This window comes from Taeniopygia guttata, chromosome 2 (assembly GCF_048771995.1).
Source record: "Taeniopygia guttata chromosome 2, bTaeGut7.mat, whole genome shotgun sequence".
Classification (NCBI taxonomy): domain Eukaryota; kingdom Metazoa; phylum Chordata; class Aves; order Passeriformes; family Estrildidae; genus Taeniopygia; species Taeniopygia guttata.
Genome location: NC_133026.1, coordinates 50,342,122 through 50,367,409, shown reverse-complemented (window position 1 = coordinate 50,367,409; position 25,288 = coordinate 50,342,122). Strand labels below are relative to the sequence as shown.

The following is a 25,288-nucleotide window of genomic DNA, read 5'->3' as shown; positions in this document are numbered from 1 at the left end:
TAATCAGGTTTGTTTATTCTTCATGTTCAAAATAAATAGTTATGCACCCCATTTTGATTTGTAGTGTAATCCACAACCCATCTCACTTTCCCATAAACATATCCACCTTTAGAAGGCAACTGTGATTGTCACTTGGTTGACCTCAGAAGTTGTTTTCTGTGTTTTAGCAATCTGGCCTAAATATTTTTCATAAATACTTATTAGTTGTAGAAGGAGTTCTTAAAACGACAAATGAACATATTTGCAGTAGCTCATTCATCTGAAAAAACATTCAAACATTCATTGCAAGAGGATAGTGAATTTTGTGAAGACGCAGGAAAAAGAAGCATCCCAACGAGGAAAGAAAAGTGCCAGTATAAATCCAGGACAGACTCATGCATTGAAAAAATAAGTTTAGAAAGGAAAGGCATCACTCTTTTCATTCCAAACACAATCTGAGAAGCAAAGTCTGTAGAGAGTGAAGCGCAAGTAATTGCATTAAAAAAGGCATCATTAGCTTATGTTAATTTACCATAGCCTGATGAATACAGAGAGCATGACTATTTTTTCCAGTTCATAACTAATTTGTTAATTAAAGTGTTCAGAATACCTAATTGGCTTATTTCATACATGTGTAGATGGAGAGGATGGAAAAAAATAACATTGTGCTCTCCAACTTTATATATTTTTCTTACAGCAATCATTTGCAGAGGCAGCAGTTCCAAGCACAGCTAAGGCAAATGGGCAATTTCCTTGGGCAACAGGGATGGGGAGAGCAGATCACCCTGACTTTACTGAGCAGGTAGCTTCTTTCAGACAAAATTCAGCTTGGTTTATTAATTGTTTCTGATGGCAATGGGCAGCTGGGTTTGGCAGGAGGGTGACTGTGCTGGTGGCAGAGAGGAGGCAGTCTCACAGAGAGCCAGATTGAATCCATACATATACTTTTCCCATATCCTTAGGGTACCAGTGTTGCTCTGGCTGTTTATTCCCAGAGTAGCCAAATTCTGAGCTTTCAACTACTTTGAGAATTTAATTTGACTGTTTCTCAAACAGCTTTGGTACATTAAGTAAATAGATAAGAAATCTCTTTTGGCGTTCTTACTGGCTTCATCTTGAAAATGCAGACCTGATCAGCTCTCCTGCTCTGCTCAGAATACTGTCATGGTTTAAGCCAAGCTAGAAATTAAACCTGAAAAAAATATTTTGGGGGACCCTATAGCAACCTTCCAGTACCTGAGGAAGCCTACAAGAAAGGTAGATTGGGACTTTTTACAAGAGAACATAATGACAGAACAAAGGGGAAATATGTCTAATCTGGAAGAATGTTTATATTGCATATTAAGGAAAAATTCTTTACTGTGAAGATGATGAGGGAATAGAACAGATTGCCCTGAGAATTTGCAAATGCCCCATCCCTGGAAGTGTATAAGGCCAGGTTGGATGGAGCACTGAGCAGTGAAACGTGCCCCTGAACATGACAGGAAGCTTGGGAGCTCTATGATCTTTAAGATCCCTTCCAATTCAAACTATTCTATGATTCTATATAGAAAACTGGCACACTACAATTAAATTGATAAAATAAATGGAGATTTTTCTGAAAATGTATCATAATGGCATATTAGAGTTCAGCTAGGTGACCCCTGAAACCAGTTTGTCACAAGGAACTTGTCTACACTTGAGTTGGCACACGGAACAAGCAAGTTGGAAAATTTCATGTTCCTCAGACACTGGGGCTACTTTGCTTGCACAGAACAGTGGGAACATGCAGGATTAAAAAAAACCTTCAAAAACTCAATACAGGAAAACTTGGCCAACCTCTTTTAATAGGTGATGTATACTTAAAAGCAGCAGAAACTGAGAGTTTAGATATCCTAGACTTGGTTTTATCTACAGATACTTCAAATGTATATGCAAAGCTGTGTAAGTACAGAGCTCTGGAATTAAGGCAAAGATGTGTAGTGAGGGTACACAAGATGCCCTGTCAGCTTTTCCCAAGGTCAGTGTCTCCTGCCAGATGTTATGAGTGTTTCACCCTCTCCTGCACACAAAGCTCAGGTTTTCCTTACACAGATGGGTGTAGTGCAACTGATAGATTGCTGCTTTGAGCATTTGAGCCAGAGCATTGCCTTTCCCAAATAAGTCATAAACAAGCATAAATGCTGGTAGAAATGGGAGCTATTTGGCTACCATTATAACCTCCCACTACAGTTATATGCTGAAAGAGAGAAAAGAAATAATGTGATAAAATTAGGCTATTTGTTGTAGGATGGGAGAGTGCAGCTATTATTCATGTTTCAGCTTTCACAATGAGATTATTCACAAGAAAATTTGAGGTACACAGTTAGAGACAGAACATTAATACTTGTTTTTCTGTATGTAAGTTACTACATAAGTCACAAAAAATATCTCTGGATCTGGAATAGTCTGGTTTAGCATCCAGTCTCATGTCATAGATGTGTTGGTGGTTTCTCATTGTTTTTTCTTGGATGAAACTAATTTTTAACTCTTTTTTTTGTGTAAGACTCACTTTAACATTGATGAAGATGGGCCTCATTTGAAGAAGTATATCTTCATGCAACCTGATTTATCAACAAAATACTTGGGTGTATCACCTTTGGAAAAAGGGGAAAGCAACTCACAAAGTGTTTGGGATGTTGTTAAGTCATGTAAATAGAAAATTAGAGAGCTGAAAGCTCAATTAGAACTTAACCTGGCCAGTTCTATGAAGGTTAATCAAAAATGCTTTTATAAATACATTGATAGCAAAAGGAGGAGCAAGGAAAACTTTCATTCTTTATTGGACACCAGGAGAATATATTTACCAGAGACGAAGAAAAGGCTGAGGTATTTATTACCTTCTTTGCCTCAGTTTTCAACAATAAGAGATGTCATGCTCTGGACAACAGGCCTTCTGAGCTTGTAGATAAGACAGGGAACAGAATAACCCCACTGTAATCCAAGAGGAGGTAATTACTGACCTGCTGAGCCACCTACATACTTGCAAGTCAATGGGAGTAGATGGGACCCATCCTATTAACCACATGTCCTTTTGGTATTACCCGTAATAAGTATTTTGTGTAGCACTAACTTCCATCTCTGAGTTAGTTGATTTTTTTCTTTCATAATCCATAAAGAACTAGGCTCATGAGGGAGCTGTTGGAAGAGCTCACTAAGCCACTGTCCATCATTTATCATCAGCCCTGGCTCACTTAGGAGGTCCCAGATGAATGGAAGCTGGCCAATGGGACACTTTGGCCATATGTATAAGATATAAGACGGGATAAAAGGGGGATCTTGGAAACTACAGGCCTGTCAGCCTGACCTTGGTGCCTGGCAAAGTTATGGAACAGATGATCTTGAGAACAATCACACAGAACCTACAGTCCAACCTAATGCAGACAGCATGGATTTAGGGTGGGCAGGTCCTGCCTGACCAACCTCATCTCCCTTTATGACCAGGTGACCTTCTGGTGTATGTGGGGAAGGCTGTGGATATTGTCTACCTGGACTTCAGCAAAGCCTTTTACACCATGTCCCACAGCCCACAGCTTGGACAGGAGCACTCTGTGCTGGGTTAGGAACTGCCTGGATGGCTGGGCCCAGAGAGTGCTGGTGAATGCTGCTGCATCCAGCTGGCAGCCAGTGGTGTCCCCCAAGAATCTGTGTTGGGGCTGGTTCCATTTAACATCTTTACTGATTATTTAGATGAAGGGATTTAGTCTACCGTTAGCAAATTTGCAATTGACACCAAACTGAGTGTGAGTGTCAATCTGCTGGAGGGTAGAAGGGTTCGGCAAAGGGACCTGGACAGGCTGGACAGATGGGCAACAACATGAAGTTTAATAAGTCCAAGTGCCGAGTCCTGCATTTTGGCCACAATGACCCCCTGCAGCGTTATAGGCTGGGGACGGTGTGGCTGGACAGTGCCCAGGACCTGGGGGTACTGACTGATGGCAGACTGAACATGTCACCAGTGTGGTCTGGTGACAAAAAAGGCCAACGGCATCCTGGCCTGTAAAAGTGTGGCCAGCAGGTCCAAGGAAGTGATTCTTCCTCTGTACTCAGCACTGTTGAGGCCACACTTAGAGTGCTGCCTCCAGTTCTGGGCCCTCCAGTTTAGGAAGGATGCTGAAATGCTCAAATATGTCCAGAGTAGGGCTATACAGCTGGTGAAGAATCTGGAACACAAGTCCAGAGACTTGTGAGGGAGCTGGGGCTGTTTAGGCTGGAGAAGAGGAGGCTCAAGGGTGACCTTGTCACTCTCTTCAGCTGCCTGAAAGGAGGCTGTAGGAGATCATTCTCTTCTCTCAGGTAACCAGTGAGAGGATAAGAGCCCACACCTTAGGGCTGAACATTAAGAAGTAGTTGTTCACAAAAAAGGATAATTTGGCATTGGAATAGGCTTCCCAGGGAAGTGGTGGAGTCATGGCACAGCCCCAGTGGTATTTAAAATTGTATGTGGCACTTAGTGCTATGATCTAGTGGACAAGGTTGTGTTGGGTCATAGGTTGGACTTGATGACATCAAAGGACTTTTACAGCCTAGTTTATTTTGTGATTGTCAGGTGACTATAACACTGCAAGGTGAAAAACTGTTGGTGTAATTAAGAAATGGTTTTGTTATGCTGACACAAATAGATGACATAGATATAGCTATAGATATAGATATAATAAAGTTATACTTTCTTTGTTGTTCTCTGCATGAAGATTTGTTGTGCTGGAGTTCAGCTAAGGACCAAGCAATGCTCAGAAAAAAAAAGATGTTAATAGCAATTTACCTCTTTCCTCCTGCTATCTGCACTGGTTTTTGTCTTCTGAAATGATGCATTTTTGGCTCTGGTATATAGTGCACATAGGAAAATATTATTCTATATTGAACATCTTTGGGAGCTTGTCAGCCAACTAAGAAACAAATGAACATCAACAATGAACTAATTTCTTTCAGAGCCCTAAACTTTTCTGACTGTTTGTAGGACAGATTTTTATTTCTTTTAGGACAGATGAATAAAGAAGAAATAATATAAAGAATATAAATTCTTTATTACAAAATTTGTTTGAATGGTCAATTTTCCAAGTCACTCAATGTTAGATAAATTGTCTCTGCTGTGAACCATGGCTCTGTGTAATGTGATAAGCAATGGAGAAAAAGAATTAAAAGTTAGCTTGCTTAAAATCTGCTTTGTGAAAAGTTATCTTTTAGATGTCTTTGCTTTTCAGTATTGACTACTGTCAAATTTAACATTCCTGCTGGGCTTTTAGAAACTCAGGCCCCCAGCGAGATAATTTTGCTTCAGTTAAGAAAGTTGTCAGAAATTATTTGAGTTTTGTAAGGATCAAAGGGTCTTCTGGTATTTAAAAATAGGCACTTGATCATGTCTGTAATTATATAATATTTATTGATTAGGAATAAGTTATCTTCTAGGTATCCCTGTCTTCCTTGTTTTTGCTAGTATAGACTGGATGGTGCTACAAGGACCCAGTTTTGAAGGAATAATCAGGTGACATTGAGTAATGTTGTAAAAAATATAAGTAAATAAGAATATTACTTAGTGAAACAGGGCAGTGTGCTTTGGCTGAGATGGAAAGCTTGGATATTGCACAGTGCTGTACTGAGACAACTTCAGCTGACATTCTGTCAAATGTAGAACATATTAGAAACTGAATGTTTTCTTTAATAAACAAGCCAAAATGGTTAATATATGCAGTGGGAGATGGTACTTGGACTGCTTTGCTTTCTTCAGTCGCAGGAAGTGGTTTGTTTCCTATGGTAGAGAATAAAATCCCCAACAAAAGCCAGTGCTGACATATATGATTTGCTGACTTTAGAAGCTGGTCAGCAACATCCCCCATAACACATTTTGAATACATTGAGGTGATTGTTTCTTATACATATTAGTTGCCAGGTGGGACTGTTTTTCGGGGGCGGGGTGGGGGAGGGGGAGATGTTCTTTCTTTTATAATTGTGATTAACTAATTTCTAAATTAGGCTAAAGTGGTGCTCAGCTATCAAGAAGAAAAAGTTGAATGCTAAGTTTAAAAAAGGTTCTGAGAGATCAGAGAAGCTGTTAATTATGAGTTTAATTATTATGAGCAACCTCTAAAAGTTGCTTTAACAAACTTTTAGTTTCTAGGTGAAACCAAGTTCTGCATATTATACGTGGAATATATTATGTTAAGCACAATGGTTTTTATGGTTTAGCTTTTTCCGTATCTTGAAACAGCAAATAATATGTAATTCAGCCAAAGCAGTAACCAACACATTGACCAGCAATGGCTGTTCAGTGAGCCATGTCCACAGTCATCTGGAAAGGAGTTCCATACCTGGGGATCAAAGCAGAGACACCAAAAACTGGGTAGCAATTGGCAAAAATTATTTTAAAACATTTCAGTTCTCAGGTGTTCACTAGATTTGAATTAAGGAATTATATTGAGCCATTCACAGGGAATGTTTTTTCTGTAGTTGGATAAGAGGCTGGAGCACTTTGCTTATAAATAGGTGGTAATGGGCACCCTTTGAGGAAAAAGCTGCTAGTTTACCAGCTCACTAGGTGTGATATGGCAATTCCTGTGCTCTTATCTTGTTCCCTTACAGCTAGTCCCTCCATGAGGCTGGAGTCACAATTACAGGGTTTGCTGGGAAAATCTACAGGCTTATCCAATTTTATGGATGATTGCAACACTTTCAGCCTCTGAGATTCATCTACCAAGGCAAGGAAGTTTAAAAGAACAGAGGAAGTTGATGGCAAATAAGAAAAAAGGCAAGAAAGACCTCAAAATAAATTGATTTAAACTATAAGCATAAATCCAGATCTTATTGAAAAATAAGAATTTGGATTATGAAGTAAAATTACAAACAAATTCCTATGATAGCAGAAAAAAGAAAATTACATAAAATAATTCTTTGGTTGGACAAGAGCATTGGGTGTTATCAGAATCATTAAGCCATATCATTTCTAGTCACCTGAAAAGAGGTGTTCCCTTTTCTTTCCATCTTCTATTCCCTGAAAAGAGATGTTTTCTCATTTTAAGGTCTTTGTCAATGGCAAGCTTTTCTTTTTCGTTTAGAAGGTTGCCACATTTTTTGGCTGGTGCATAACAGTAAAAATAGATTGTCTCCATAGTCTAACATGCCTCATGCTTACAACTATTTCAGAGACTTACCATATATCACATTACAAGCAAGTAAATTGAAGGCTGTAATCATGGCCTTTATCTTGCAAATTTGCCCTAAGAACTTTAAAGAGGTCTAAATATTACAGCTAAGGAACAAGATGCTGCTGATCAGAGTAATAAAAAGCCTTGTGAGATTTCAGCCTTCTGTCAAGGTCCTAGAATGGGTTACAGAAAGTAATTTAATTATGTACTTTATTATCTATAACAGTTAAAAATTGACTGCTTTATTTCCAAAATTTTCAATTAAATATAGGCATTATTTTTTTGTAACACTGAAAGCTCATTGTTAGTATTTTGCAGAAAGCCTTTGTCCAGCAGAGGTGGTACTATTAAGTATTCTGCTTTCTCCTTGTGTATCAGACAAATGCTGTTAATTCCATTTTATGATACAGAAATCTGCAAAACCCATAATAGTGTCCCAAAAGATGTTGGTAGCATAATTTAAAATATGATGGTTATCTGGAAATATAATATAGGCTGCTTTTACAGACAATTTTAAGCTATCAACAGTACCAACCAAAGAAAATAATTTTGAATGTGTTGAATGTGTAGTCTATAAAAGACTAAATTTTAAAAATTATGCCTAGATTTAGTTTTGATGTTGATTAATAGTAGTAGTACTAGTAAGTATTGACAGAGTTTTAAATAATCAGTATATACAACTTTCTGAAAAAATTTTGTTTAAAATATAGTCCTACTTCCTACATCACACAAAAGAAAATTAATGATTTTAAAGATGAAAAAATTGAAATTGTTCTGGAAAATTGAATAAGAATGAGCTAAATTGTAGACGACTATATGAAATTGGAAAGAAGAGAAAAGATCAATTTGCAAATGTATATTAGAGAACTGAGCCCCTAAATTTTGTTAATTTTCAAGGCAAGTCTAGAGCACAAATCCCTTTGTGTTTTTAATGGTAAAGGAGAGAGTGTAAGTCTTTTTTCTTTAAAATTTACATGGAAAACATAAGGTAGGAAAAACATGCATTCAGATCTGTTCAAACAAAGCTACATTGATATGCAATGGCTACAGAGCTAATTCAGAAAACTGCTCTCAACAAATTAAGACACACTTTAAAGTGTAGCTGTCACAGCAATGCCTGGTTCAAATTGAAAGGATTCGTTGCACTGCAGAAGTGCAAGTGAAGGAAGATTATGTAAAAAACAGGATCATTTGTGTTTGTTCCTAAAGGGACCCTCAGGCCAGAGAGTTCGTAAATGTCTTTCCTGGATTTTATTAAGCTAATGTACCATGTCTGAATTTGATTTCCTTTTATTCCTAGAGGGATTATATTGTTCTTTTTAACTATGTTTGCTTGAAAGTATATAATGTGCTTCCACAATGTAAAGTTGAGCATCTGAGCATCAAATTTCCTTTGCCAGATAAATAGATAAAGCTGTAAAATCAAGTTCATCAATTTATCTAAAAATTCCTTTGAAAGAAGAGGTCATGCCAAGTAAAAGAGGTAAACTCCAAATGATAAAGCAACAATTTATAACAATTATCCCTGTATAAAAAGAAGGATTTTTCATTAATTTTTTTGGTCTTTGTTGGTGATTTGGCATAGTCAATTAAAATCCCCGGAAGTGCCCAGTAATTCATTTAATAGCAAAATAAAGTTTGGTTATGGGCGGGGATGGGGAGAGTGCATTAAGACACTTGCACTTTGTAGATAGAAAAAACAAAATCTCTTCTCTGGATGTGGAGCTCAAGGACTTCCACTTTTCCAGTGTTTGCTCCCATGGAAAGGATTCTTTCACAAGTGAAAATATTTTAGCAGCTTGTTTGCATTTGATGCCAGGTGGTAATTTAACTTCACCAAAAAGGACCGGTTTTGATCCATTGTAATCCTGGTACCTTCTGTGTCACAACCATTTCCATGATCTCAAATTACATCAACAGGTATTCACGGCTAATGGGAAGTGACATCACATCACAAAGAGAGAGATCACGAAGAAAAGTTTTAAAAGGTTGTAACACAGTAAAAAACTCATGGCTGTGGCAGATGCACTATTAAGTTTGTGACAGTATGCAGTGATCACCAGCCTGATTAAAAAAATGTTTGATAAAAATTGTTGTGTTTTTGGAATTCTGGAATGTTCATGGAGATTTTGCAGATGCTAAATTCCTGAGGATTCTCACTTCAGAAACTCAGCTTTAATGTTGAAGAAACTTGTCACTGCAGATCTGGCATGATCGAGAGCAACACAATATGTTCCGACTTGCATGTAAGACTTCAGCAGACGAGTGTAGCTCCAGGGATGTTGACATGACACAAGCTACTGTTTTAGATCATTTTCCATGGTGTGTGGCATGCTAGCCTTAAACATGAATTTATCAGACAAATTTGTACAAAGCAGGAGAAAACTGGTGGCAACTAAAACTATTTCAGTTACTGTGGATTCAAGGAGTTTTATAATAAGAGCCAGGAACGTTAAAATGTAGGCTGTGATCCAAACATGCATTGTGCCAGGAGAGATGTAACTGAGAACTTCAAGTCTATAAATAAAGATGGGTAGAAACCTTAGACCCTGAGGAATGTTTTGTCCAGAATACTTCACATTGTTTTGCTGATTGAGAATTAAGTAGGATTTTTTTTTTTTTCCTTCTGGATCTTTGATGAAGACTATTAAGTCACAGTTATTTTGGCTTTTAGATTTTTAAGCAAGTTTGTAAACCCCACACTTGATCTTACATGTTGCTGATCTCATTATCTGGTTCCACAAGATGCATTTGTGTCTCCTCCAAGGTCATTGTGCAGATAATGACACTACTCAATACAATGAGCTGTAAGCACAATATTCAGAATTTTAGACCTCGTAGCAAAATACCGATGGTGTTCCATCTGTTATAGGGCAAGATGAACCAGCTCTTATTTTTGTGACCGTAGTATTTTTGCACTTATGCAAGCAAATGACAGCCAAAGGAAAATGACATATTTTCTAGCCCCCTTTGGGACATGATGGGACATTTTCTAGTGCCATCATTGTGTAACTATTGGTAAATGTTTTGTAATAAACCTTGCTTTTGCTATATCAGAATTTTTCTTCTTCAAATCCATGGCATTAATCCATAGCTTCCTTTACAAGACAAGAGTTTGACAGCCAATTTTCTAATTTTCTGCTCTTTTTGTGTCCGTTTCTACTTCTTCTTCCAGAATGAATTCAAGAAATTTACTGTATGTTTCTCAGTCTCCATGAGCTCATGGGGGTTTTTGTGTATTTTTGGGGGTTTTGTGGGGCAACCTTATTACTTCTCACAAGTACCTATTCAGAAAAATAGTGAAAATTTTTGACCATGAGCTATCAAGCAGTAAAATATGAAAATTGAAGAAGTCCACTTCTATGGCAGTAAGACTTCCCAGCATCAAAATTTTAAAGAAATATAAGGTGATATAATGAATATGCAGAGGTCAATCTCATATCAATGTACTATCCTGATGTAGATAATAGGTACTAGTGATGATTATGCAATACAGAGAATTTTTTTAAAAGGTAAAATAAAAAAGCAAGCCTGCAAAATACTGAAAATTTATTACTGAGTTGTTTTCTAGAGCACAAATATTACTTAGTTTGGCAAATTTAGCAATAGAATTTCAGGAAAGATTTGAGCCCTTGTAGATTAGAGGTTCTTATTTAAGGAGAATAGGAAATTTTTAGGGAGTAAGACCTTTCCTTTATGATCTTAATGATGTGAAATACCTTAGCCTGTGTAAGACAGTTGGATCATACAATATTTCCTCATCTCATCTCTTTTCAAGGCTGAACAAGGCCTGGTCATTCAGTCTCTCTTCACAGGATTAATGCTCCAGTTCTCTCCCTTTTTGGTCTCCTCCACTGAGTTTAGGGTAGCATAGGAAAATTATGACCCCCACTTGAATGGGAAAGTGGTGTCAGTGGTTGGAAAACAAAGACTACAAAAACAAGAGACATAAAGAGGAGGAAAAAAACAGAGCAAAGAGATACACCTCAAGCGATGCACAGAAATACATACAGACTGGGAAAGTAGAGCTGGGCCTATCATTGAGACATTGTGTGTCAGGGTCCAAGGAGAAGCTGATGAGGGGTGAAATTTTGTCAGGAATATATTACAATCCACAAAATTACAATGAGAAAGTGGGTTCATGTTGCCCTGATTTTTAAAAGTGTTAAGTTTTCTTTTATAGTTCTTTTGAAAGATTTAAAGCTCTCATAAAACTTCTTTAGCCTTCTGATAATGTTTAAATATTTGAGAGTCAGAGTTCCCACACAAGTTCATGTATAAATAGAATAGTTTACATACTTCTCTGTGGGTGGAGAGAAATGATTGATTGATCTTTGGACCAGTGTGGTTGGAGAGGTGGTAATTCCATCCTCCAATCCACGGTCAACTTTGGAATTCTATAAATATCAGATGTTTGAATAAAACTGTCTATTTTTCTCTTTTGAACTTACCAAGCTTCTATGTACTCATTTTGTGTCCAATAGTGAAAGGTTCTGTATTCTTTGAACAAATGAAGAACATCTCCAGATTGGATACCCTCATTCTCATGCAAAACTTTAATCTCTGACACCTGCTGGAAGGGCAGCACAGTGGGATGCAGCCAACCCAGTTTTCTGGAGTATGTCAGGAATAGCTGCATGATATATTATGCATTTTGAGAGATCAAATTAATATATGTTACAGACATAAATGTTTTTACTGGAGTAACATTTGCTTTGTAAATTTGCTTTGTAAAATCTATGGCAAATAAAATTCTGTTTTCCAAATGATACTTTGCTTCTAGTAATAAGAAAAAATAAATTCATTGTAGTAATAAAAAATAAAAGAGAAAAATAGTTGAAGTGTCTTCATAAGCATTGGCTAGATCTTGAAAGTGACTGATTTTTTTGTACTTAATTAGCATTACCAAATCAGAAGCTAAATTATGGGATAAGATGCTTTTAAACCCACAATTAAAAGGCACATTTTTTCTCTTTCATTATTTAAAAAAAAATGTATTTAAATCTATATTCTAACCATAATAGACAAAATTATCATATCTTGCTTTCTCTTCTTAAGCCATATGGTTTTGCCTGTTTAAAACATTTTTATAGCACAACAATCATAGGATTCAATTTTTACAGAAGTAGTGATTTAGCAACTTTAGTGCTCTAGAAGCTCTTACTGCATACTTATTTCCTGGGCTTCTACCATTAGGAAAATCTTCGGTAGGAATGATATCTGTTGTCACAGGCTCTTAGCCAGGTAATAATTAGCATTGACTGCTTGATTCACAGAAGGCTGATCAATCACTTTGTTATTCTACACTTATTAAGAAACCCATTGCTTTTATAGACAGTCATGACACAGGTGGACCTAATTGGTCCTCCAGTCCAAACACCATCACCATTGGCTAACTAAGAAACCACCCTTTGGTAAACAAATCTCCATAACTCATTCCACATGCTCACAACAACAGGTGCAGCAAGTGAAGATAAGAATTGTTTACCATTCCTTTTTCTGATCTTCTGACAGGACGAAGCCTATAAAAGTTATGTGTTGGCCCCTGTGGCTAGAGAGCTGCTGCCACACATGTCCATCTAACTGAAAGCAGAGAAATACTAACTGTCTGTGATGAGTGGCTTTCTGCAATATAAAAGTGGATCAGGAGAGCATGGCAAGGCTGTCATACAGTGACATGGATGTTTCTGGACAATTTAGCTTAAGCTGCAGTACCCTTTCCATGTCCAGGTTCAGCAGATGGAAATTTCCTTGAAGACTGCTGATAAGACTTGCCTGTTTCAGCATGCAGGAAGAACCATGAGCTTTACTCAGGAAGAGAATGATGTAACTTCTGTTGGGTCAGAGCAGCAAGCTCGGTGAGAATGGAGTCCTGGGTTGTGCATTTATGGTGAAGTAGGAGAAATTACTAGCTTTAGCAATACAGCCTTCCTCGGAAAGTTTCAGAACACTGTTTATTTTCTCAGTTGTCTTTGCAAATGATGTGTTACAGCAGCTTTCATGCACACAAACTAAAGTTATTTTTATCCTCAATTAGGTCTTTTCTTGCCTGGGCATTGCTACTGCCAAGTTAGAGAAATGCATTTTTTTGAATACTTTTTTTGTAGCTGTGGCTGTTTCTTCATCAGCCAACTGCTGCTCAGAACCAACAGAAATTACTTAGGTCCAATCTGCAGTCTAGGTGCTTGAGGTCGTGGGTGTTTTTTCTTTAGTTGGAGGTGTGGGTATATTCAGTTAGTCCAGACATGCAAAAGTTCATTTTTCTTCTCAGCAGTGTTGAAAAAAATGCATTCAGAACAAGTATTTCAATCTGTAGCCTGAAGAGCTTAAATGAAGAGTGTGGAAGTTGCAGAGAGATTAATTTCTGCCTAGGGAGCTATGTCGTCTTAAGAGTGTTAGAGGGCTAACGGAGGCAGGGAGGGAAGTGGGGAGGATTCAGGACACCTGAAGTTAAATCCTGCTTTGAATCCTCCCCCAGACTATGCATGTTAAACCCTCCTACTGTAAAGCCAACATTTCCATATTCTCATCCCTTCTGTGGGTTGAAATTTTAAAAAGAAGGGTTGGAGTGTGCATTTGGGGCTTTTAATTTATTATAGTGTAATTTTTGAAATGCTCTGCTGAATGAACTTTGAGTTCTCATTAATTTATATTGAATAAAAATCCTAACAGAATTTCTTATCCTGATTAGTGTCTAAAATGTATCAAATTAGTTAATCCCATGAGGATAAATTAACATTTGATGCCACTGATAAGAGCATTGATACTTTTATTAGTGTTCTAACTTTTTTTGCTGGCTTTTTTTCCCCTCCTATAGTCTCATGTGATTATAATGATTTTTGTATACAGTGCTATATTTTGGCTTCAAGGAGTATAAACTCATTAGGGAATCCTCATTGTTTATTAGTAGTTTACCATAGACTTCAGGCAAATTGCTGCCCTAAAAGTTGAATTCTACTGTAGTATAGTTCTATCTTGAAATGAACATATTATTTTACAAATTAAAATAAAGAAGAAAATTATTCCTCTGATGTTGTTGCAACTCTGCACATGATATTAATAAATGTTTTGCTATTAGCAAAATAAAAGGCATAATATGAGCTTTCATCACCAAAATGGATGCAGTACAGAGTAATTTTTAAAAATTGAATATATTTTCTTAATGGAGAGAAAGGATAAGGATCTCGGTACTGCTTGCAATAGATGCATTAAAGAAAAATATAATTATCTTTTAACTTTGCTAAAACAGCAAATGCCACATGCACCTTGAATCAGCTGTATATTAGATTTCAAAAGTCATCTCTCAATATTTCACAATTCTGTGCTTCTGCTTGTTGAAAGAAAGGCAGAAAAATTAAATACGTGTACTAGGACAGATTGAGCAGTAGTGGCAGCTTATATTCATGTATGGCAATGGTGCTATCAGAGCTCGTGTGATATCTTGAGCAAGGTATGATTTGCAGAAGCACTTGGAAACAGTGTCCAAGCAATGAGGCAGATAGGGAAGAGTCCTGTCCTTTTCTAAGGATTGAGTCAATATCACATTGACACAAATAAGAGGGTAGTAGATCTCCCTCTAATTGTTCTTTTTCTAGGCAATTTGAATATGGGAAAGGCTCATAAAACTATTTCTGACTATTCAGAAAATTTCAGTTGCAAGGGATGATTTAATTTTTTACTTTCAATAATTTTGTTCCTTTTTATGAAAATTCATTTGCTTCGCTTATAATTTTTTGTAGAAAATTATCAAAATGCACAGTGATTTCGCCACTCAAGAAGGAAGGAATAGTTCAGACTACTTTACTAACAATTTTGATCTTTGAGAAATCACCACCTTTTGGGCTGAGATCATCTTCTCATGAATTCCTGTAAAATGGGAATTCAGGTTTGAAATTTTGAGCAGATGGAAAAGTGTATAGAGGAAAATCTGGTTTAGCCTCGATAGGAAGCACTAGGGAAGAATCTTCAGTCTGAATATATTCCTGAATGGATTTTTTCCTGCCAATCTCAAAAGAATCTTATAAAAACCAAGCAAACTAAAAATCCCAAATGACACCAACAGCACTACAAAAAAAGAAACTGGTAGAAATGTAAAAAAAGTAACAAGAGGAAAAAGTGTGCAGTCTTCAGATTCTCTAGCAGTCCAGGAGCTGAGCCCAAGTGGGTGTTGCAAACATCAGGAGCATCCAGCAAAGGTTGACTGCTGACAATCATTAAGGGAGCTGGACTTCAGAACTTCTTTATTTACTCTCTGGAGCCAGATTGGTTTTTTTGTTGTTGTTGGGTTTTTTTAAGTTGGGTTTTTGTTGTTGTTGTTGTTTTTCCTGCTTGCTGGGCTGACTCTTTAAGAGCTGGAGGGAATACATCAGGAGCAGGGCATTTCAAGGGAGATTTTTTTTTGTCAGAGACACAGACCAGGAGATTTGCAGTTAAAAAACATAGATAGAAAACAGTGAGTAGAATGAAGTAAACATGTGGCTTCTATTTTTCACAGAGAGCATTTCACCTAGTCTTGTTTGCACACCACAAAAACTGAATATACTGCATATACTGAAGCAGAAACTATGTTATACTAATGGTAGAAACTATGTTCCCTATAGGATCTCACACAGCAAGCATCCGTAAGACTGGAGGTTCAGCTTCTATCTTTTATGGCTGAAGACTTATCACAAAACAAGATATGTAAGCCAGAATTACATAATTTAATCATCTTGCATGTGCAATCATTTGAGGGAAAAATATTAATCAGGATAAGCTAGAACACAATGATATAACTTTCAGTAATTCAGCTTTGGCTTCCATCAATTTGTGGGCTCAACTGATGGGAACAGGAGATGACTTAGGTGACTAAAATGCTTAGGCAACTCATTGCTATTGAAATGTTATAAATCAGGGGCTGGAATACCTTAATTCCTCTTTCTCTGACATCTCTACTAAGGAATGATCACAGAAATTCAAGAAACTGCAGTAATGAGCTTGTATTTTAAAGTGATGTAAATGCTATTCAATCACAGCCAGTAAAACCTTGCTATTTGTGATCTGGCCATCATTTATATAATGGATAATAATTTACTAATCAGGGCTCGATTGCTCAGCACAGACACTGCAGAGGTAGTATTTGTTCTCCATTAACTAGATACTTGCTAGTTCTTGCCAGAGATATGACCTGACTTGTCAGAAAACCCCAGTGCTGCAATGCATAAACATACAATAAGAGATTTGTGTCATGGTACTTGCAAAGGTGATGTGGGGAAAGGGAGATCTCTCTACTCTCTACTTCATCTTTTGTATGCCACTGTGGTTATTTTGTATGCAAGGGATTTGTATGCCAGGGTGCAGCGATCCATTGCCTTGCCTCAACTTTCTGCCCAAAAAACAAGAAAACACCTCATGGAGAAGCAGCTTCTTGATGCCTTGAATACAGATGATGTGCACAGAATATTTAAATCTTGTCCCAGTTTTCTTTAAGATTCCATTAGGATGCAGTTGTGAATGAGCTTTTTTTTTGCATATGTAATTAGAAAGCAGAACAGATGGGAAAGGCATAGTTTAAAGTGATGTGTTCATTAAAATAACCAAAGCTGCAAAGTATTTGTTCCCCAACAGTGAATTCAGGATATGAGACTCCTTAGGTTTCTGACTTTTTTCCCCCACTTTGAGTATGACAATTGTGAATGACAACAATGAGATCTCTTTTGCATCAATTTTTGTTAGATATCACCACTGTTCCTTAGGGCAGATTGACTGTTCGTTCCCTCATATGTGATGTGTGCTCAGTTAAGATATACTAGGAAGCAGTGGGTATTAAGAAGCAGACACTACATCAAGGGATTTATTTTAATTGCATTTACTGTAAAAAAGATCTATTGAGATTTAAAAAATAATATAGTGATTTTAATATTCTTTTAAAAAAGATCTGTGTGGACTGTATCCTGATAACTACTATTATCCCTTGGGTTATTTCTACTTTTAACTTAAATGTTTTTAAATGAAAATGAAATAATTTTAAGAAATATAATTAGGGGATTTTTTTGCATATAGGGACCCTGTCTACTTTTTTACTAGAAGGCAAGTCTTCTAAAATTAGTCTAACATTGTTCAAAAAATATTTGCTACAGTGAATAAGGGCTGATCCTCCACCAAAATAGAATAAAAATAGCTGTTTTACATAGTTTAAAAATTAAAACCATACACCCTTTATAGGCTTGTTAGCACCTTTCATCTGATAACAAGGAAGACTAATTTGAGGAATGAATATTGGATCTTTCCTGTTTTGCCCCTGTAAAATGAGTTTTATTAGATATATTTCATAGTAAGAGAGTCAGAGCTTACTGTCTCCTAATTCTTTCCGCCCATCTAGAAAGAGCGTAGGGTTTTAACTCATGGAGAGCTAGGTCAAAGGTTGGATGTCATTTGCCAGTTTCTAGTAAATATGGTTTGATTTGGGGTAAATTCTAATAGTGAATTCTAGAGAAGACGATATCTAGTTGTTATTTTTATTCTCTTTTTCTCTCATGCTGCTATTTTCTCAGTATTTTTTATCTTCTAAATATCAACCTTTGCTTCTCTTGAAGCTGAATGTTCATTATTTGCCTATCATTGGTTTTTTGCATGGTCTTGTCTGCGAATGCATCCCTGCTGTTATGTGCTGAAAAGAAGAGCTTTTCAAAAATGCAAAAGCAAATCCCTACCCTGAAGATAGGGAATGGATTATAAATCCAAATTTAGCTAGAACAGAAGATGGATAGAAGAAATAAACAAATGCATGCTGTTTATGATAAGGAAAGAAATGTTTGTCCATGCCAGTATCAGGAAGAGATTGTATTAATGAGAAGTGAAGCCCTGTAAGAAGCTGAAGTATCTTTTTTGGAGGACTCTATCACGTACATGGTAAATGTGACCCTCCTTCAAAGCAGCCTGAAATGCGAAGTCTGTAATCATCCAGGTTTTCTATATAAGCATAACTTTTCCCAGTGTGACTAGACCCACTGTAGTGTTCCAGGACTGAAAAGGACCTTAAAGATCATGTAGATTCAACACCTTATACGAGAGCAGAAAGCCTTCCTCAACCTGACTTTGAACATTGCCAGGAACAGGGCATCCACAGCCTCTCTGGGTAACTTGCTGCAGTGTCTCACCAGTCTCACAGTAAAGAATTTTTTCCTAGTGTCTAGCCCATATCTGCTCTCTCTCAGTTTGAAGCTATTCCCCCTTTCCCTGTCACTACACACCCTTAGGAAAAAAGTCTCTCTCCATCATTCTTGTAGGCTTCCTTCAGGCACTGGAAGACTACAATTAGTTCACCCCAAAGCCTTCCCTTTCCAAGGCTGAACAATCCAAATTTTCTCGCCTGTCTATAGAAGATGTGCTTCAGCCCTTAGAGCATCTTGTGACTTCCTCTGGACTTATTCCAGTAGTTCCTCATCCTTCCTTTGTTGGGGGCCTCACAGCTGGAAGCATTTTATTTTCTCTGAGTAATGTCTTTATCTATACTGTATTATAAAATGGACAGAGGAAGACAAGGCAAAAAGGAAAACGTCCATTTATGTCCTGCTTAACTACTATAGTGACAAAGAGTGCAGGTAGATTTATGCCATTTAGGAGTTTGAGTCTCTTATATTGTTTTCTAGGTACTGTAGAAAATGGCTGCCCATATTTTCTCTGAAGTGCAGTAAATGAATGATCTCAGTATTTCAAAGATTTCTTTTTGGTCTTGATTTATCTTTTATGTAGCAGAATGACAAGCAATGTCTTGGAAAATAGCAAGGTGTCAAACGGTATTGATTTCATGCTATGGCAGTGACCTAGAAAGTGCTATTTCTCATTGACAGATTATGTTGTGATTTTCCCATAAAAATAAGATGATTCAAGCTCTAGGAATGTTTCAGGCTATTATTACATAATTATTGAAAAAAACCATATTTTTTTTTCTTTGCTAAAATGCTATAGAATTATTCTATGATTAGATAAAATAATCCCCTGAATTGTATCCACCCCAAAACCTACATCTTACTTTTTTATTACTGATTTGGAAAGAGTAAAATACTCGGCTTGCTGCAGTACTGGCATTTTTAATTTTGTGATTTGAAGTAGGGAGTGACGAACAACTGAGACTAAAACAAGACTGGATTCTTCCTGTGCAAATTAGTGTTTCCAGTTTTCATCATGAATGGAAATGAAAGTCCCAGATTTCAAAAGAATGATTTTAAGTAAAACAGAAGAGAATTTCCAAAATCATCAGTGTCCCCTTCTTATAGAGCTGTAAACTCAGTATCCTATGATAGTTCAAATAAAAATATAAAATTTGTGAGCCTACCGCAGCTTTGCTGTTTACTGAAAATTCATCATGGGGAATGATGAGAAAGTAAGGCTAACTCATCATGTTGACTGTCTTTGTGTGCCCTAAATGGGAGGTAGCTCGCCCCCCAACTTTGAATAGGGAGCTGAAATGTGTTATTAATTAAAAGTAAGAAATTATACATGAAAAAATAGGCCCATGTTGAGTATGAAATTGTTTATACTCCTTGAAATATATTGTGTGTGTCATTCAGAAATAAACTAAGTTTTTTTATGCTGCTTTCTGTTCCACAGAATGAACCTGTGGAATAAAATGCAATAAAAAAAGGCAACGAGTTGGAATACTTATAAGTTCATATTTATATTTATTATAATAATGAAAAAAATTAAGCCTTTGAATTTCAACTTCGTTAGTAATGAAGCTAGTACTGTTAGTTAGCAATCATTTTTATCTGGTGTAAAATCATTAAGAATTTCCAGTTTTACAAGTTCTTGGCGTTCTGAATATAGTTTTATGTCTTATCCATAAGACATGCCATGTTTGTTTCAGTAGATTTGTCAGTCTGCAGTAGGAGCAGATCAAATGACTTCTTTAAAAAATAACGCTTTATGAAATCTTTCATAGCCGCCTTTTACCGGAATGCTCTGGCTGACTGTGCTGATTAAACCTATAGGCTTTTATGCACAGGAAAGATTCTTGGATACTCAAAGATATTTGGGACACATGGTCAGTGATGACTTTACTGTTGCTGAACTTGGAGTTCCCTGTTGACGAAAGTTCATGTACAGTCATTCTTGCTCAAGTTTAAATGAATTGCCCTGTATGTGATGTAGAGTGCTATGTGGTACAAACCAGAGTATCTCATTACTCACTTGGTTCATGTCACTGAGTCAAATATTTTGACTGTTGATTGTGCAAATATGTTTAATCCCATTAAATTCTGGAACAGCATAAAAATAAAAATGGGAAGCAGATACTGTTTGCAATCAAATTCATTGCACTGTTATTACCTAAAAGCTCTGTAAATGCGCCTTACCTTTTAAAGGAAAGTTAATTGTATTATATGTATGTGTTTAGTATCTTTAAAACAATTTTTTAGTTCTAATCTCCTCCTAATTTGTAAGTCTATTGATTTCATAGTATATTGCGCTATTTCTCGTTAAAAAACACTAGATGAAATAAAGGGAACATTGTAGGAAAACACATTCATCCAGTGCCTATTTTTCTGCCATAGTAAAAAGTGCAAATAATAAATGTAATAAAATTCAGGATATAGACAATAACTATTAAAAATGAACAGTTTACACCGAGGTGTGAATAATAACTCTGAATAGCAGTTATTCAACAATATTAGTACACCACTCTAGTTCCAGTATGACGTAATGTTCCCTGTAATCTACTAACATGCTGTTATTTTGCTCCTTCACTAAAGATAATTCATTATTATTTCATAATGTACTGGCCATAAAGTTCTGTTTATTTCAAAAATAATGCAATACTGTGGAAATTAGGTTTGATTTCTGAATTCCTCACTCCTTCAAAAATGCAAAATATGTAATTAAAAGTAACTTCTCTATTCCCAATCTAGTATAAAACCAAATTCTGAATTCCAATGAAGAAGCAGGGGTTTATTCAGCAAAATATTTAATGATATTAAGAATTGTGAGTGTATGCACATTTATGGGGATGTGAGATTTTTGTATCTACTTAGATTGAATGGAGATACAAATGTACGTAAATTCCTCCAGTTAATTCAGGGTGTTTTCAAGATTTCACAGTGGGGAAATTTTTACTTAATCCAACATTTTCATAACTTATTTATAGCATGTTCTTGAAATACTTTGAAGGAGAAAAAAGGATTCTTGAACCACTAAAGGTTGCATGTATCAGCAACAAAATGAACAAAGTAGTCATCTCCCCCAAATTGCACAGCTTGGTGAATCAAAGCGGAAGATGACAAATTTAATTGATGTTCACAGGCTGCTTCTGATGGCTGCCCTGCCTGCTCAGGCTGACCACCATTCCTTTGGCAAGCTGATCTGCTAAGCAGCACATTCAGCTGAAATGTAGCGTGTTTCTCCTTCATCCTTTTGACTAGTTATTTCTTTGTTTGCTTGGAAAAGCCAGAAGGGCAACCTGAAACTGAGATATAGAATAATATTGTTTGCTGCTCTTTGCAACATTAACTAAAAGTCTTGTCTCTTGCTTATTAGAAATGGTTATAAGGCAGTCTGTCTTGCAAAACTTGTGTTTGCATCTCATGGCCTAGATGTGACTGTTGTGTCACATCTCTCGAACTTTTCTTAAGCATGATGTAAAAAATACTTTCTAACTCTTCTTACATAAAAAACAACTGAGGAAAGGAATGCTAGCATTTCATTTTTACAAAAATTTCAAAGGACTTGTAGGTAATGACTCTTTGAAACATAGTTGAAATTTACAATGACTGCTTATCAAGTACAGAAGGCCAAAGCCTTGTCTAAGTAATATGAATGTACTAAATAAAAAAAGCTATTTCTTGTTATGCTTTAAAGCCTTTTCCTTTAAATGTGTTTAACAAAATCTCCTGGTTTAATGTAAATCTCCTGCATTATGGTAAAAACCATAATATCTATTCTAACCTTCATAGCATTGTAGTATGTCACTTTTTCAACAATTGCATTGATGAAGGAAATGTTATTGATTGACTGTTTAACTTTGTCTTTCATAAAAATTTTTAAAATGCTCATATCTGAACCTTATTTTTTTTTGTTAGCCACAAAAGGGTTTTTTAAAAAAGATGGCTTTTGCATAGTGCCAGCTTCTTATCTTTTGCATGCCATCATGTCACAGTCACAGATATGTCAGTTTAATGGGAATATTAGGATAGGGAAAGAAGACATCACCTCTGCTATTAGGACAAATATGTAGAGATAACTCTTCCAGTCTCCATGTATAGTAGTTATGAGGAAGCTGCATTCTGTTTTGAATGATCAGTCTCTGCAAAACTAGATCAAGTTTGAATTTGGGAATGTGTAGGAATATTTTACCTGCAGGTGCTTTTCAGAAAGGTTGTTTTTCGGGGTTTATTTGTTTTAAATAGCATTTAACTATTCCCTACAGCTAAAATATCCTGTTTATTTTCCTGGGTAGAGTAAGGAGAAAGAATCTATTGTAAATCTTGAGAATTTTAACAAATTAGCTGTCATTGGTGTATTGCTACATTTTTAATTACAATGAAAGGCAAACACATAAGGCATCATCCTGTTGATATGATGACATTAAAATATCCAATGATCTGCAAACTTAACACCTGTAGCAACTGAATGAATTTTAGGGTTGTGTAAGACTGAGGCAATGCTGCCGCCTAATGATGGGAGTATATAAGATGCAGTATAGCAATGTTGCTTGTTTGGCAAGCAGGCAGGGCTTGTGACATCAATTGAAGACTATAAGTGAAATTAAAAGCAATAAAATTGGCCCATGGACTAGACTACATGATTTGATGGTGTGCCAAGACATTTATTTCTCAAAGCTAAAAGCAAAATAAAACCCCTGTAAATCACATCAAGTCTGCAAACATTTTGTTTTCTGTGTGTTAATGTCTGTTATGATATAAAGGGATGATACTCCACTTTTTCCCTATTTTGATAAATTAGGTTTTTTATTTAATGTATTTCCTAATGCTTACCATTATAATAGCTATATCATTTTAATATCTTTCTGAGAAATTGTATTATTCTCTGAAGAATCCTAATACAGTTTTCCCCTAAATATTTTTATTTCAGAATAAGAAATTGCATTAATGTCTCAATACAACATTGATCTATGCATCACTGGCCTTCTTTATTTAGAACAGTTTAATGTAATCTAGTGGCTGAGAAGAATATTAATAGTATTACTGTCAAGTTAATTCATAGACTCATAAAGAGCAATAACACTTGTGTAAGGCATCTGCCAATGTAATCTGTGACAGCTTGTACAACCAGCAGATCAAAACTGAATCTAGCCCTGCAGTACCTGCTCCTTTCTCAATTCTTCTGGTAGATCTTTCAGTTTGTGCTCTATAGTGAAACAGAAAAAAGCAGAGAATTTACTCTTATTTCCTCACTTTTTATCTATATTATCTCTTCAACTTGAAATGTTAATGAAAAAGCATAGAAAATAATAAAAAAAAGTAATTATTTAATTATGACAAAGGAATTAATGTAAAATTGGTCAACCCTTGAAAAACTATAATTTGACAAAAAGTAATAAACTGTAATTAAAGCATTACGAAGGCATTGATTAGTTAGCAGGCATCCCATTAAAGCATTATAATTATATTAAAAATATGATTAAGGCGATAGATTTAATGTACCTAAAGCCTGTGCTCACATTTTTTCTGTTTTTTTCTTTTTTTTTTTTAATGGGAACTCATATTTCTTTTGTATGTGTTCAAATTTTTTTTATATTCTATTCCTCTCAGCTGGACTGACTTTCAGCAATCAGCATCTTCACAATGAGTTCACATCAAAGCAACAGCCTGAGATCTAAATCTCCCTTCTGCTTCTTCACAACAGGTGCAGGAGGTTGGTCTCCATCAGACAGTGATCATTACCAATGGCTGCAAGTGGATTTTGGGAACAGGAAGCAGATCAGTGCTATTGCAACTCAAGGCAGGTACAGCAGCTCTGACTGGGTCACTCAATATCGGATGCTCTATAGTGATACAGGGAGAAACTGGAAACCATACCACCAAGATGGAAACATCTGGGTAAGTAATTGATATGAAATGGAGCTGTGTGCTGTGATGATGTTTATTGTCAGTAATTTTTTTTTTTTTTTTTTTTTGAGTTCTATGACTTGTATAACCCTTCATTGTTTCTATCAGGACAGAACAGAGCTTTGCTCAAAACAGAGTTATTTAGAATGCAGCTGCTGTCAGGAGGGCTAGCCCCAGATTAGAAAACCTATTTTGTGATAAGAGTATTTAGCAGAACATGCTAATTTGTTTTTGGTCACTGGTGTTGCTCAATGCGCCTCTTAAGCTTTGTCTCCTCTTTCCTTTTAACTAATTTCATGGCATGAGATAAAATAGTGGTTTTGAATAGTCTTCTGTTAAAATTTTGGAAGGTAATTTCTCCTTGTGTGTACGTGTGCTGGAGAGCAATTTTATCATGTATATAGTGTTTTCCATACCAGTGCTACAGGGATGTGTTTGTTTTAGCTGGGATGGCTATGAGAATTTTCTTCACAGTAGCTGATTTAGGGATGTGTTTTGGATTTTGCTGGGAAGAGAGTTGCTCATTCAGGAATGTTTTCCTTGCTGCTGAGCAGTGCTTGCAGAGCTTTGAAGGCCTTTTCTTCTTCTCATCCTTCTCCAGCAAGTAGGCTGTGGGTGCACAAGGAACTGTGAGAGGGCACAGCCAGGACAGCTGGCTCCAGCTGACCACTGGGATATCCCTTCTCATAAGGAGTCACTCTCAGCATGCAATACTGGGGGAAGGAAGATGAGGGCATATTTGGAGTGATGACATTTGTTGTTCCTGTGTGATGGAGTACTGTTTTCCTTGGGATGGCAAGAAGGCTGCCTGCCCATGGGAAGTGGTGGATGGGTTCCTTTATGATTTTGCTTGAGTGTGGCTTTTGCTTTACCTGTGAAACTGGTTTTATCTCAACCCATGAGTTTTCTCATTTTTCCTGTTCTCTCCCTCATCCCACCGTGGGGGAGTGAGTGAACAGCTGTGTGTTGCTTAGCTGCTGGCTGGGGTTAACTATGACAATGGGTATTTATGCTATAAGAATTTTAGGATAAAGCATATAATTTGACTTTGTTTTTTACATTTTTTTCATGGATAAACTGGTAATTTCATTCTTGTTGAAAACACTAGCC

General features: G+C 36.4%; 1 protein-coding gene across 2 annotated transcripts in view; it reads left to right on the top strand.

Annotated features, from left to right (window-relative positions):
* CNTNAP2 (contactin associated protein 2) overlaps positions 1–25,288 on the top strand; it is a 1,027,622-nt gene that overhangs the window by 326,340 nt on the left and 675,994 nt on the right. For both annotated transcript variants that reach the window (XM_072924024.1, NM_001193337.1), the window contains 1 exon segment: positions 23,976–24,169. In XM_072924024.1, the coding sequence (XP_072780125.1) occupies positions 23,976–24,169 (194 nt within the window).